The following is a 14,889-nucleotide window of genomic DNA, read 5'->3' as shown; positions in this document are numbered from 1 at the left end:
TGAGTGTGGCAGGATGGGCAAAGCCAGGGGTGGGCTTGCAGTAAACCCTGCTTTTACTTTCAGCAGCATTTTATGGCTACAGAGTTAAGAAAGGGGTCGGATTCCATGAGTCAAAAACCAACCCTCTTCTAAGACCCAACTCTCTGGGAAGCCTGGGGACCCTGGCTGGATCGAGGAGAAAACTGACACACAGGGGCTGCCTCCTCTCTGTGGGCCATCTTCCCAATCCTAACAATATCGGTGCTGGGCAGCTGGTCCCTGAGCCCTTCACTGCACGGAACCAAGCAATTGGGACGTGACAGGTCTGTTTCCCACGTTTTGGAGGCTTTGTCAGGGGAAAGGAAAGAGGCAGGGCCTCTGACGCGGTGGGGGATTGCCGCTTTAGGGAGGAGAGGAAAAGCCTGTGCCACTGGATATTGTGTTTTCACAGCTGCCCATGGTGTCTGCTGCAGTTCACTTTGGGGATGGCAGAGATGAGACGGATGCTCTTAGTACTGCTCTATGTCTCCCACTCTTCTGCCAGTGAGTGTGCTTCTCTTTTCCATGACAATGTCAGCAGCTTGTGTGACATGGCAGGGGCAACTGTCCAGGAATCCTGTACATGGCCCTTAATGTCCAGAGAGGGACTCAGGGGGAAGAGGACTGGCAGTGCTCTGCTCGGACAGCAGGTGCTGGCGGTGGGAATCAGGCAAAGAAAGGGAACATGGGCCGTGGATGCAGGAAACTGGCTTCAGCAGTCCGATGGCAGAGCTGATCCTCAGATGAGAGTGCCATTAGGAAAGTAAGCCTCAGACTATGGAAAAGCCCACTCAGAAACCCCACCAGGCACCATCAGGTGGGGGATGTCCTCCCCATGCCCAGGTGGAGGCCTATGGTGTATCTGGTGTACTCAGAAACCAGGCCCTCCCCTTGTTTCTACCTAAGCATTGTGGTTTCTTTTTTTTTTTTTTAATTTTTTTTTTCTACGTTTATTTATTTTTTGGGGGACAGAGAGAGACAGAGCATGAATGGGGGAGGGGCAGAGAGAGAGGGAGACACAGAATCAGAAACAGGCTCCAGGTTCTGAGCCATCAGCCCAGAGCCTGACGCGGGGCTCGAACTCACGGACCGCGAGATCGTGACCTGGCTGAAGTCGGACGCTCAACCGACTGCGCCACCCAGGCGCCCCAGCATTGTGGTTTCAAATAAATCTTTTATCATTAACCCCCCAAGTATCATTAAACTGATGGTTCCTGGTCCCAGGAGCAAGAAGATACCTTGGAGCCTGCTTGGGACTCAGTCCTTCCCTGACCTCCAGGTCATCCAGAACTAAGATTCCATCCTAGGAAGGGGCAGGTTGAGAGGGGACAGCAAGCTCTGTTCCATCTAGCTGCCACCCTAGCTGGCTCTGTCCAATCTTCCTGGAGTTAGATGGGAGACAGGACAGAGCATCTAACACTGCCACAGCACACACCAAAGGGAGAACCCCCTACTTTCCTAGCCTACTCCACCTCCTTGCAGCCCCAGAGAGACCAAGGGATACCCACAAGACAGAAAGGGTCTCTCCTCCCTCTTAAATAGCTTCAGGCAAACATTTCATCTTTAGCTCAGATTTCCTCCTTATATCCTGGACCTTCCAAGGGTTTTATAAACTAGCCAACTAGAGCTTTGAGAAAGCAAAAGTCCTCACCTACCTGTAGGTTCTTGTTGATTTGGGTAACAATGGTTAATGCCTTGTTCACTATAGATTGCCAACGTTCCATGAATTGAATAAATGGCTGATAACAGAGCCACCAATTATCTGACCAATAGTTGGCTAGTGGTGCCCACCATGTGACACCTATCATCCAGGACCACCAATTTATTTTTTTTAAGTTTATTTTGAGAGAGAGAGAAAGCATGAGTTGGGGAGGGGCAGAGAGAGAGGAAGAGAGAACTGCAAGCAGGCTCTGCACTGTAAGCGCAGAGCCTGATGTGGGGCTTGAACTCACAAACCGTGAGATCATGACTTGAGCCCAAATAAAGAGTTGGACGCTTAACCGACTGAGTGACCCAGGCGCCCCAAGGACCACTGATTTAGAAACACGTACTAGGTACTTGTGGTTTGGGATTTATAAACAGCAACCAGAGTAGTGGCTTACGTTAAAAAAAAAAAAAAAAAAAAAAAAGGAATCATCCATTAGCATTATCAGTCATGAAGATACAGTTTGCAAAGCAACTTCCCATAATCTCACCTTACATGATCTTTATGACTCCAAGAGGTGTGTTACCCCACATTTCAAAAGAGGAAACTAAGGTCCAGAGAGGTAAAGTGGCTTTTCCCAGGTCTCACGGCACAGGGGCCAACAGTATCTGGGACACTGCATCCAGAACCTTCCCAAAACACTAGTAGGTCTCAAAGCTGAATACACATTAGAAACTACCTGGGGAGGCTTTTTAAAATGCCAGTGCCCAGGTCCTGTCCCTAGGGGGACAGCAGGTGGATGGCCAGCAGGTGGATGAAATGTGCAGCTAGGTTAAGAATCCCTGCCCTCCACTCTGAGTACTGAGGATGAGATAGGCACCCCTGGCCATGAGGACTGTCAGGACAGGGAGGGAGTCAGCAGCCACAGAAAGCAAAACACCCCATGTGTACGCCATCCCATAATGTTGCCTGCAAAGTAGGAGGCTCAGCTCACTCAGTCTGGGGCTTTGAGTTTCAAGGGTCCTTCCTGCTCTATCATTCTTACACTTTCCACGATTCTATGAATAAGGACTTATTTTTCAGTACAGAGCAATACAGCATCTTGGGTGAAACCAGGACAGACAGGGGGAGAATGTTTATTTAAAACATTAGTCAACATTTTACTCTCATTTGAAACAAATGTTCAGACCCAAGAGACTGCCCAATTGGAGGCAACTCACTTGAGGGCCTGGAAAGGCAAAGGCCAAGCAGGCCTGAATGGGCCAGAATCAGCCTCAACCTGGTGGGACCTTTTAACCCCTTGATGACTGGACTTCAGGGAGTGATTGGTAAAGCAAAATGCTTTTGTTCACTCACCAAATGATTTACGGAGCACTTACTATGCACTATACTAGCCCATAGGGATACACTGGCAAGCAAAACAAACACAGGGGAGCCACACATGCCAAACTGCCCAGGCAGGGAAAAGCAAGGGCAAATTTGAGAATGTGAAATGTGGCTGGAACAGAGACTGTGAGGGGTTGAAGGTGTATGGAGTTTGAAATCCAGCCATGTACCTACCAGCTGTGTAACTTGGACAAGTTCTTACCAGCTCTAAAACTCCATTCTCTCAGCCACACGTGGAGAATGACAACGTCCCCCTCCGCATCTGTTGGAGGAGTTACAGGAAGTAGGAAGGAGTTACAGGAAGTATCAGCAGTGCTCCAACTTTTTGACACTCTTAAAAATTATGGAGGGCCCCCAAATAACTTTTGCTGTGAAGCTATATCTTTCCATATTTACTATATTAGAAATTAAAAACTGGGAAATTTTTAAAACACAAGAATATACAGGTTCACACACGCTGGTAGCCGTCACAGTGATGACATCACGTAGCCTCTGGAAAATTCCACTGCACAAGAATGAGAGAATGAGGGTGAGAAAGCAAACACTGTCTTAGTATTCTTATGAAAACAGTTTTAAGCTGTTTTAACCAGTTTTAATCTGAGGACTTCCAGAGGTCCCAGACCATGCTTTGAGAACTGCTTTCCGACACTGCCTCGAGTGCACTGCTAAATGCCCAATACAGGAGAGGGATTATCGGTAGCCTAAGGGGTTATTTTTAGATTCAAAGATGCCATCAAGCATCTTTTATGGAGAAAATGACCCACCAGGAAAAGAAATGTGGGTAGTGGAGTTCATGGTGACCAAGACGGAGAGCCAGGAGGAGTGGGGAACCAGCAGGAGAGGTGGTCTTGAGGTGTGACGCAGTGGTGGTGGCCTCAGGCCGCCAACTCCTCGCCCCAACAGTGAGGCCCGCACACACCCTCTCTGCAGGTTGTGGCATCCAGAAAACCAGTGTTGTGGAAACTTCCGAAGAGGGTTTGGTCAAAGACCAGGAATTCCCGTGGGTGGTGTCGCTGCAGGATTCCCAGTACACTCACCTGGCTTTTGGCAGCATCCTCAGTGAGTTCTGGATCATCAGCATCGCATCTGCCTTGCAGAACAGGCCAGTACCCGTGCCTTTGGGGCCTACACAGCCCCCTGGGGTGGAGGTGGAGGGACCCTTTCCGGCTCAGCCTGGGGAGACCTGGAAGGTAGATTCCTGGTGACAGGGCAACAGGGCTTTTTACTGGCTTGGCACTTGCCCTGCCATGACTCTTGGGGTCCTGGAATCACCAGTTGCCAAAGTCATGCTGTCCAGTGTGTTCTCTGCTGTGGGGACTGCACACCCACAAGGTGAAATGATTGTTCCTCCATCCTCCACGGGAAGGACATCTGTTCCCATTTTACTGCAACACAGGCACTGACCCCTGGTACTAGAGGTACTAGAGGTCTTTACTCTAAGCTTGTTAAGTGAATTGTTAGGAGCCTGTACCTTAAAACACTTAACCTTGAACCTTACAACGTGACTGCCACAAATATATGTGCATAGAGAAAAGACTTGAAGGAAATATGCAAACGCTTTACAAGCACTTATCTCTGAATGCTCAGAATGCACCCGATTTCTGTTTTCTTCTTTGAACTTATTCTCCAAATTCTATGTGGTAAATTTATACATTCTTGTAAACCAGGAAAAAAAAAACACCTTAAATGTTATTAAAGGAATAATTTTTTTGTAAAACATTTTACTTTTTGACCCAAAGATTTCACTTTTGAGAGTGGACATTAATGAAATAATTTCAACCACTGGAAAAGTTTTATGCACAAAGTTGTTCATAGGGTGGTTAAACACACACAAAACACTCGAAATGTAATGTCCAATTATCATGGATAAATAAGTTATGGTTACTCATTCATATATGTATAGCATATAATATATAGTATATAAATAATATATATATTATATATCTCTATATATACTATTTATATGCCATATATATATACACGCACACACACACACATACAGAGTATGGGGGAAGAGATTATAATTACTATAATTGCCCAAATAAGTAATAGTATAAACACTTGATAGAATATGGTGGAGATGCTGAATTTTTAAACCTATAACTTATATTTTTATTTGCAAATAGTTTTATTTATTTACTTACTTATTTATTTATATTTTAGAGAGAGAGAGAGCGCAAGTGGGGGACAGGGGCAGAGGGAGAGAGTAAGAGACAGAATCTTAATTAAGCAGCTTCCATGCTCAGCATGAAGCCTGATATGGGGCTCCATCCCACGACCCTGGGATCATGACCTGAGCTAAAATCAAGAGGCGGACACTCAATGGACCGAGCCACCCAGAAACCCCTGAAAATGCATGCATTTAAATTAAAATACATGTACACAGTATAATGTTCAGAAGGAACCAAAAGATTCCCTGGCCTTCAGACACTAACTTCCTCCCTTAAACCATATTCTACCATCAGTTTCTTAAATATTCTTCCTTAATTACTCAATGCACTTATGGATATCTATATATCTATAGGTCTAGCTATATTGATTCTTGTATCTATTGGCAGAGAGAGATTTTTCCTTCCCCTTTGTATTAATCTGCTAGGACTGCCCTGACAAAATACTACATACAGAGTGACTTAGATAACAGAAATTTATTTCTCACCTTTTGGAAGCCAGAAGTCCAAGATCAAGGTGTCGGCAGGACTGGTTTCTTCTGAGGACTCTCTCTTTGGCTTGGAGATGGCTGCCTTCTTGCAGTGTCCTCACATGGCCTTTCCTCAGGGTGTGCACTTCTGATGTCTCTTCCTCTTCTCGCAAGGACGCTAGTCCTGTTGGGTTAGGGCCCTACCCTTAAGACCTCATTTAATCTTCATAACATCCTTAAAGGCCCTGTGTCCAAACACAGCCACACCTGGGGCTACGACTTCATCAACAAATTTGGCACAACACAATTCAGTCTATAACAGCCCCTGATACAACTGATAGTGTACCAGACACAGCATTACGCTCAGCTTTTTCACTTTTTCACTCCCATATTTATCAGCTGCACAGTATCCCAAGATGGATCTACCATAAATACACAGTCCTCTGATAGTGGAAATTTGGGTTGCTTCTGATCTTTTCCTAGTGCCAAAAATTGCTGCAAGTAGATATATTTGTCCATATATTATTGCACACATGTGCAATACACTGTAGCATGAATAACCCAGGAGTGGACAGATTGGACTGAATCTTGGCACTAGCCTTCCAGAGAGATTTGGCTTTCCAGGTAGCGTTTTCATTATTGTTATTTCCTATCTGGTCTATCTATTTTGGTTTTGATTTTCCCTTTGCCTCAGGGTTTTATTAAAGACAGAGTTTTCAAATACTCAGGGTGTTTTGTTTGTTTTCTGCCCTTATTTCATTTTGAGTTATACTACATGATGATTAGATCTGTTTAGGAATTTGTTGGGGTTGCCCTTGCAGTCTACTATATGTGAGCCACGTGAATGTTTCCCACGGTTAAAATTCAAAGTTCATTCTCTGTCTCTGGTGGGCAATTTAATATATAAAATTGGGGGAGGGAATCTCTTTGCTTTGTCCTAGGTTGACAGAGGTGAGTTAAAATCTATCATGAACAAGCTTTGGCTCTTTCTCCTATTTCCTGGAGTATTTCCTTTATGAACATTATGTCACATGCTGCAGATGCTTATGACTACAAGGTCTTCGCCATAGACTTAATTCTTTTTCGTCATTAAGAGCCTCTCTGTCTTACTTCATGTTCTTCTGCTCTAAATTGATGTTCTAAATGAAACTCCTGCTTCTTGCTTTCATTTTAGTTTATGTTTTCCGCTTTTGTGGCTTCTTATTTTTCTTTTCATTATGTGGCCTTTGTTTTGAATGTCTCTTCTGACAAATTTGGAAAGTTTGAGTTTTTGTTCTGGTGTTCACCTTAGAGTTATAATTTCAAGGAAGACAGCAACATCCTTTGTTTCTTTCTGCACTGTCCTCTTTATTATTATTATTTTCTTTTAATGTTTACTTTTGAGAGAGAGACAGACCGTGACTGGGGAGGGTCAGAGAGAGAGCAAGATGCAGGATCCAAAGCAGGCTCCAGGCTCTGCACTGTCAGCACAGAACCCAACACGGGGCTCGAAGTCACAAACCCTTAGTTTGTGACCTAAACCAAAGTCGGAGGCTTAAGCAACTGAGCCACCCAGGTGCCCCTGGACTGTTCTCTTTAGACTCTACTGTGGTCAGTGCCAAAAGTCCTATCTTTTTACTTCTTCCCTCCTTCTCCTCCACCACACAATTTTAATAGATAATATAAGTGCTTTAATGTTTACCTTGATTCATATACATATTTGCACATCCTTATTATTTTACATATTAGCTGTAAATAATATGTTTAGATTCCTTTAAAAGATGAGGAAACTGACATATATACCTACCTTCCAACCTTCTTTATAGCTTTAGTTACACCATCTGATTACTGACAGAGTTTACATTTTGACTCCAACCCAAACTCTAAAAAGGCTTTTAGTCCAATGTTACAATGAACTCCACACTTACGGACAGTCCTTTCGCTGGATTTTCTCCATTCAACACTAGAATTGGCTAAAATTTGTCTCCAAGTATGTCGTTTCTTAAAGGGCTCCCAAGAACCATATTTCCTTAGGTTTTGGATATTAACAAATGTGCTGTCCTTAAGCCTGAATGACAACTTAAGTGTAGAATTCATGGATCATGCCTTCTTTCTTTTGGAGACTTAATAGGCATTACCACTGCACACCCACCCCCACCCCCACCCCCACAACTGCCATGGTTTCTGGTGTTAAATCTTGCTGCAGAGAAGTATGAAGCCATTCTGATTTTTTCCTCTCTAGGTACATGATTACTCATCCCAGTGCACCTGAGAGAGGTCTGGTTACACCTATTATTCTAGTGTCCTGCTGCAAGCATCCCCTTTCACTCTCTCAAGTTCCTTGGGTTAGGCAATAAATTACATGGCCAAACTTAAGATGACTTAATCTGGTTTTGTTTGGATGCCTAAGGATTCCTCCTTTGTCATTGAAGTCCATCAACTTTACTAGCTATGCGGCATCTCTTCCATTTCTTCTCTCTACTCTCTTCTACCCTTCTGGGTCCCAGGAGGCTGACTTGTGTGGGTTACACCAATGGTACTCTTACCTTCTGGGTTCCAGTTGGGTTTGGCCAAGGGGAGTACTGGCAAGAGTTCAGAGGAAGTGGGGAGGGCAAGGGCAGGGTCCTTATTCCCCAGAGGGGTACTGTAGACTGGCTGCCTCCTCCAGCCAAGTGACCCACTGCCCACAGCTCTGACCACTCCCTCCCCCCTCTAGTACCCAAAGGCACAATGGCACCCTGTTGTTATCTGAGCAGGAAGCTGCATTTGCCACGTGACACCCAGGTACTGAACTATTCTCTGTGATTTCCCTACATCCTTCCAAGACCATTGTAAAGAATCCCCAACTTACTTAAACTTTCCCCAACTTACCTTGAGAGTGCCATCTGTTTCTTGCTGGGAGCTGACAAGGCTATGTCTCCATGTTGATCATTCTGTATCGCTTTTTCCCTAGGGTGTGGAGTACACTTCCAAACTGTAGAGCGAAGGCTTATTTCCAGAAAACGTTCTTAAATTGGATCCTGAAATCTTTTTTCTGTCTTATTTGGGTTACTTTCTTTGTGATCTGCTGGCTCTCCATTGACTGCCATATTTGTCATTCTCCTCTCTCACCTTTAAAAATCTTTGTTAATGTCCATTTCATTCTGGTCACTTTTCTCAGTCCTCCACCCTGTGCCCTTTAACGTATTTTCTGTTCTCTCTATTCTCCTTTTTGCAGCTTCCAATTTGGCCTTTATTTTGGTGCTTGTTTTGTTTTCTTTCTACCTCTTTGCTGAGAAGCGTGTTTGACCAGCTTTTCCTGACTTTGTGGGAGTAGGTACCATCTAGAACACCCTGCGCTTCTGCCGTCCTTTACTGCTGTTGTCAGCCCTTCCTCTAATTCTGAGGTTTGGGTTCTCTAGTGTCTTTTCATTTTATGGTGTTTTTCAGCATTTGTTTCTCATTTCTGTAGTCCCTTGGGTGGTCCCCAAGGGGAGAAAGGGAAAACAACCAAATGAGCTCCATCGCTATTATAATTGGAATTTCTCTGAAGAGTATTTACAGAGTATGTAATATGAAAAGATGTTTCTTTTTGGGGCGCCTGGGTGGCGCAGTCGGTTGAGCGTCCGACTTCAGCCAGGTCACGATCTCGCGGTCCGTGAGTTCGAGCCCCGCGTCGGGCTCTGGGCTGATGGCTCAGAGCCTGGAGCCTGCTTCCAATTCTGTGTCTCCCTCTCTCTCTGCCCCTCCCCCGTTCATGCTCTGTCTCTCTCTGTCTCAAAAATGAATAAAACATTAAAAAAAAAATTTTTTTTAAAAATAAATAAAAAAAAAAAAAGAAAAGATGTTTCTTTTAAAATGTTAAGTGCTAAAATCAAGAGTCAAGGTTACATCCTTGGTGTAACTATGACTATCAAAAAAACAAACCAAAGGGGCGCCTGGGTGGCGCAGTCGGTTAAGCATCCGACTTCAGCCAGGTCACGATCTCGCGGTCCGTGAGTTCGAGCCCCGCGTCAGGCTCTGGGCTGATGGCTCGGAGCCTGGAGCCTGCTTCCGATTCTGTGCTTCCCTCTCTCTCTGACCCTCCCCCGTTCATGCTCTGTCTCTCTATGTCCCGAAAATAAATAAACATTGAAAAAAAAAATTTAAGAAAAAAACAAACCAAAAAACTATGGAAAAAGCATGAAAAAAAGATAAGTCATAACAGATTATCTTTGGGTGGTGGGACAAATGACATTAAGGTAGAGGAATTGCCAAGATGCTATGGGCTCACAAAGGAGGACACGAGTCTAGGAGTTCAGAAAAGATTTCCTGGGGACTGGGTCCAAAGGGGTAAGTAAAAACTAGCCCAGGAAAAATCAATTGGATGAGTGTTACAACCCACCCCCCAAAAGAGTAAATATGAAAAGGTAAGTGTGAAGCTTCCATGGTGCCTCAGCTTCTAAAGATTCCCTTGCTTTTTCTCTAGGAAGGACATCATTGTCATAGTTGGTATAGCTAAGATGGATGCCAAAGTGATTGCTCATGAAGAGTATCCGGTCAACACCATCATCATCCATGAGGATTTTGATAATGAGACCATGAACAATAACATAGCCCTCCTGAAGACAGACACGGCGATGCAGTTCAGCAACCTGGTCCGACCCATCTGCTTCCTTGGCAGAAAGCTGCATATGCCACCAGCCTTGCAGAACTGCTGGGTGGCAGGATGGAATCCCACATCTGCAGTTAATGCCTTCCTTCTCCTAGAGGAGGCTGCGTGTGTGCGAGCAGTGGGGGTGACTTGGATGAACTGTTCTAGGGTTTAGCTTCATATCTCCCATTGCTCAAGATTCTAGAGTTGGGCTGGAACCCTCATGTAATCAGTCAAGATTCCCAATGCTTGCCCTGTGGCCATTCTTACATTTGGTCCCTTTTCTTTTAGCTCTACACCCAAATTAGAAGTACATAGTTAGCAAACAGCTTGAAGGGAGTGCAAAGCCTGAAGGGAGAGGTCAGGAGACATTATTCCCTGAACAGGAGCTGATTGCCCTCTTGACCAAGCCATCTTTCTTTTCTTTTATTCTTGGGAAGTGAACAAGGAAATGTATTCTCTGTAGATGTGGACGAAGGATGAATATGTTCTCTATTTTTACATTCAAGTTCAAAACAAAGGTAGTGTTCAGAAAAACTCAGACACAGTTTCTGATTTCTATGAGAACAGGGGGTTTATCAGAATATTCTCCACTCATTCCCATCTGGATACGTGAGTTGTAGTTAACATAGACAATGTCTTCTCATTAATAATTCTTGGCTTTCTGTTGCATGGTCCAGACAGGAAATCACATGACAATGAGTATCCTGAGGAAAATCTCCGTGAAAGACATCAACATGTGTCCCTTACACAAACTCAAGAAAACAGGATGTGGCAATCACATAGCGCAGGAAACCGATGCTGTCTGTTTGGTAAGAACATGATGGAGTAAAAGCTAAAGGCTGAGAGTAAGCAGTGGTCACTTCAAGGGAATCTCGGGACTCTCCCTCATTGCACAGTGAACTCCTTGAGGGACTGGCAGGGACTGTCACTTGGGATCCATGGCTGTCTCCGGGGTGAACGGTACTTGGCAGATAGCAGGTATTCAATAAAAATCTACCAAGTGGACTAAACAGTCACCATTTTCAATGTGACATGATTAAGCACGTCTAAGTCATAGATGGTTTTTCACTGGCTAAAAGTTTGCAAGTGTGAGTCCACACCATGTATACTTTGAGCATGTCTACAGGGTGGGGTCAAACCATGTATACTTTGAGCATGTCTACAGGGTGGGGTCACTGTATTCAGCTTCTATGGAATCTAGACTCTGATGCTATTGCTCATCAGTTATTGATTTGTTTTTTGTTTTTCTGTAAGAAGCCCTGCCCTCCAATCGGATGAGGGCTGTACAGATGAGGCTACTACCTCAGCAAAATGTGTGGAATTGACAAGTCCCTGGTCCAGGCTCCCTCGTGTCCACACCAGAGAAGGTGGGGCTTACAGGGATCACACAGTTAATAAATGTTATAATAAGGATGAGAACCCGGGTCTACCAGGTGTCCAGGCGGTTTCTCTCCTCTACTCCAAAATTTCTACACTCTACTATTTCTAATCTCTACTCTCCTTCAAAGTAACTTTCAGCATTCCCAGATGGGGAAATTTTTTTTCCCCAGATGATCTAGGGAAAGTATTTTAGAGAAAGGGGGAAGAGTACATATATGTGGACAATTCTTCCTAAAAGTAATTTTATTGCAAATGCATGAAGGACTGCCTTTCATTATACAATGTTTGCCCTTCCAAAGTTGATCCAACATTTATTGAGTGTCTACTTTGTACTGGACTCTAGCAGGTGGAAGACTAACAACTTTTTAAGTTAGATAATTGAGGTATTCCCTCAATCCAGCACCATATTTCATCAAATCTAAGATGCTATCAGTTGTGGAATGTGCCATTATTGTATGGAATACCAAGGGAGTGAAAATGCTGCCAGTTAAACTCTGATATCAACCAATTAAAAGACACATATCATTCCAAAGATGTTAATTTTTTTAAGTTTATTTATTTTGAAAGAGTGAGAGTGTGAGCGAGGGAGGGACAGAGAGACAGGGAGACAGAATCCTGAGCAGGCTCCCTGCTGACAGCACAGAAGTGGGGGCTAGATCCCACGAACTGTGAGATCATAACCTGAGCCGAAATCAAGAGTTGGAGGCTTAACCAACTGAGCCACCCAGGTGCCCCAAAAGATAATAATTTTTCAAGAGCATCTTAGATTCAATGGGATATGGTAAGCTGCTTCTACTCTAAATGATCACCTCTTCAAATCTACCTGCAAAGTTTAGACTGGTTTTTACCTGTAGCACATCTGCAGTCAGTCCTTTGTTTTTGAACTGTGCTAGCAAACTGGCTCAGACAAATAAATGGTGACTTGTCTACCTAGGATGCTTTCTTCTCTCGGACATGTGTTCTAGTGTCCAGAAGTCCTCAAAGCCACATTTCAGATATATAGAATAAACCACCCAAGTCCAATATCTGCCTAGTGGGTCCCCAGAAACCCATCAAAAGCAGAATCACTCTGAAGCCACCCCCCCTCCTGTCCCCACAACTGTCAGGGCTTTTGTTCAATGTTAAGGTTAAGGATCACACAATAAGAGAGCCCCTTTAAGCTGGGGCTGCTCCGCTAGGAGATGAGGTGGGGCTGCTCCAGAGGAGCACCTGGTACTTCTTCTCTCAGCTGCTTGGGCTTCAGAGGTTGGGCCCCACGCGTTATGAGGAAGAGGAAAAGCCATGTATTCTACTCCTGGGCAGAGTGGCAACTTGCAAAACCACGCAATAGCCAGGGAGGTCTCCATACAATCATTCATTCATCAAACTACTTGTCCTAAATTGCACTATTTTTCTTCCTCCAGCTATGGAACCACAGTTAAAGCAAATTGGGGTTGGAACTGGTGACAGAAGGGAAGACCATGCCATGCTTGGCTGGACAGCCTCTCTGCCCCAGGCAGACATGATAGGGTGCAGATGTGAGCCCATTCAACAGTCGTAGCAGAGCCAGCCAGCCCTTGGGATGAAATCTCTGCCCTCTGCTCCATGGCAGCACAGGGCAGCAAGAGTATCATGTGCTGGCCCAGTCCTTCTGCATAGGCGGGCCACGTGGGCCAAAGGGGCTGGTCAGCCTTTGAATGACAACCCTTCTTGGGGCAAGATGGACCACCGGTTTGGAGTGGGGTCAGGTATTACCTTAAGACGAGGCTTGGGGCTGGGGCAGTTAAGGTAAATTATACCTAGTAGTTGCCTTATTGCTCTTCTCATATTTTTCAGCTTTTCACATAAAATGATGGCCTTTTATATTACCAGGATAATAGTAGCTAATTCTTTGAGTGTGTACTGTGTGCCAGGCACTGTTAGGGTTCTGCACTTTACTCAGAGAGAAGTAGGTGACTCTCCGGGGTCACACATCTAGGTAAGCGTGCCAAGCTTCTCATCACTCCCTTAAAAGGAGATAAGGTCTGTGTGGTAGAATCCCTGAGTCCCAGAGGAAGGCTGAGAGCACGGGCAGGGCTGATGAGCAGGTGTGCTGACAGGCAGCTGCCAGGTGGAAAAGCTGGGAACCCAGCCTGGTCAACATTGGAGGAATGAGGAACCAAGAGAGAGCGAGGATTTAGTCAAAGGGGCATGAAAATGAAATGCGAACCAGGAAGCTAAAGGCAAATGGCAGAAGCCTGCAAATACTCTGCACGATAAAAGGAAAATCCATCTTGTTGGAATTCGTGGCGGTGGCTGCCTAGATCGGAAATAGTATCCTATAATTTACCCCCTCTCAAGTGAGAACCAATATAAAACATTTCTAGAACAAACGGTAAATTGCACAAGGATATATTTAAAAAGAAAATGAGTTTTCTTAGACCTGAAGCCTTCTGTCCTTTGTCACAGGGGGACCCTGGAAACCCCATGATGTGCCAGCTACAGCAACAGAATCTGTGGGTGCTGAGAGGAGTCTTGTCCCACGGGGGTGAGAAATGCCCTGGCTTTTTACTGTACCTCAAGGTGGAAGACTATGGCGACTGGATTATGTCCAAGACTAAGAAAACCAGCCATCCGCTGTCTGCCTTCCACCACTGGGAGAATTTGCTGCCTTCACTCAGCTACAAAGAACATTTCCCCAGTACACAGAGAAAACATTCCGGGCTGGGCCAAGGTGGATGGTCCCCAGCACACGTGCAAGGAGAAAAAAAGGCCGGCGTATATTCACTGCCAGCAAACAGCTCTAGAAAGAGCCCAGACATTGGGAGGAAAGGGTTAAGGGAATTAGGCAGGACTTCTGTTGTGGACATACAACCCATGTACTATGATTATTATGGCGGGGACTCTGGGGAGGGTAGAGGGCCTATTTCAGGTCAGAACAGGTTACATCAGCCCCAAGAAATTACCTTGTTTTTCTTTGTGCTTGTTTTCTTTTGCAATGGTATCAAGTCTAGGAGCTAACCCTCCCAACTGAGGAGTAAGCTCAGAATGCTGAGTGCTGGGCAGTCACATTCTGTTTTGCTGTCTGTTTAATGGTGATTGTTTTTGCTAGCTGCACACCTGGGCTGCCATGGACAGGCCCAGGGTGCACACTGAGCTGGCTCTCCCTCCTCTGTCCCACTCCCACATGCGGGAAGGTCACTTTCATTTGTGCTTGTGAACTAAATGTGGGCTAACAAGTGTCAAACCATTAGAGTGCCCTGTGGTTCT

The 14,889-nt window shown here is 45.0% G+C and overlaps 1 protein-coding gene across 1 annotated transcript; it reads left to right on the top strand.

Moving 5' to 3' along the window:
* Nucleotides 1-310: 310 nt before the first annotated feature.
* PRSS54 (serine protease 54) lies at nt 311-14,869 on the top strand. Its single transcript, XM_045442927.1, is given in 6 exon segments — nt 311-472; nt 474-522; nt 3,980-4,151; nt 10,114-10,372; nt 10,959-11,090; nt 14,089-14,869. Coding segments are annotated over 6 exon segments (1,200 nt in total). The 5' UTR covers nt 311-436; the 3' UTR covers nt 14,641-14,869.
* The last annotated feature ends 20 nt before the right edge of the window (nt 14,870-14,889 follow it).

Source organism: Leopardus geoffroyi, chromosome E2 (assembly GCF_018350155.1).
Source record: "Leopardus geoffroyi isolate Oge1 chromosome E2, O.geoffroyi_Oge1_pat1.0, whole genome shotgun sequence".
Lineage (NCBI taxonomy): Eukaryota > Metazoa > Chordata > Mammalia > Carnivora > Felidae > Leopardus > Leopardus geoffroyi.
The sequence above is the reverse complement of the archived record's forward strand: the minus strand, read 5'-3'. Positions and strand labels throughout refer to the sequence as shown.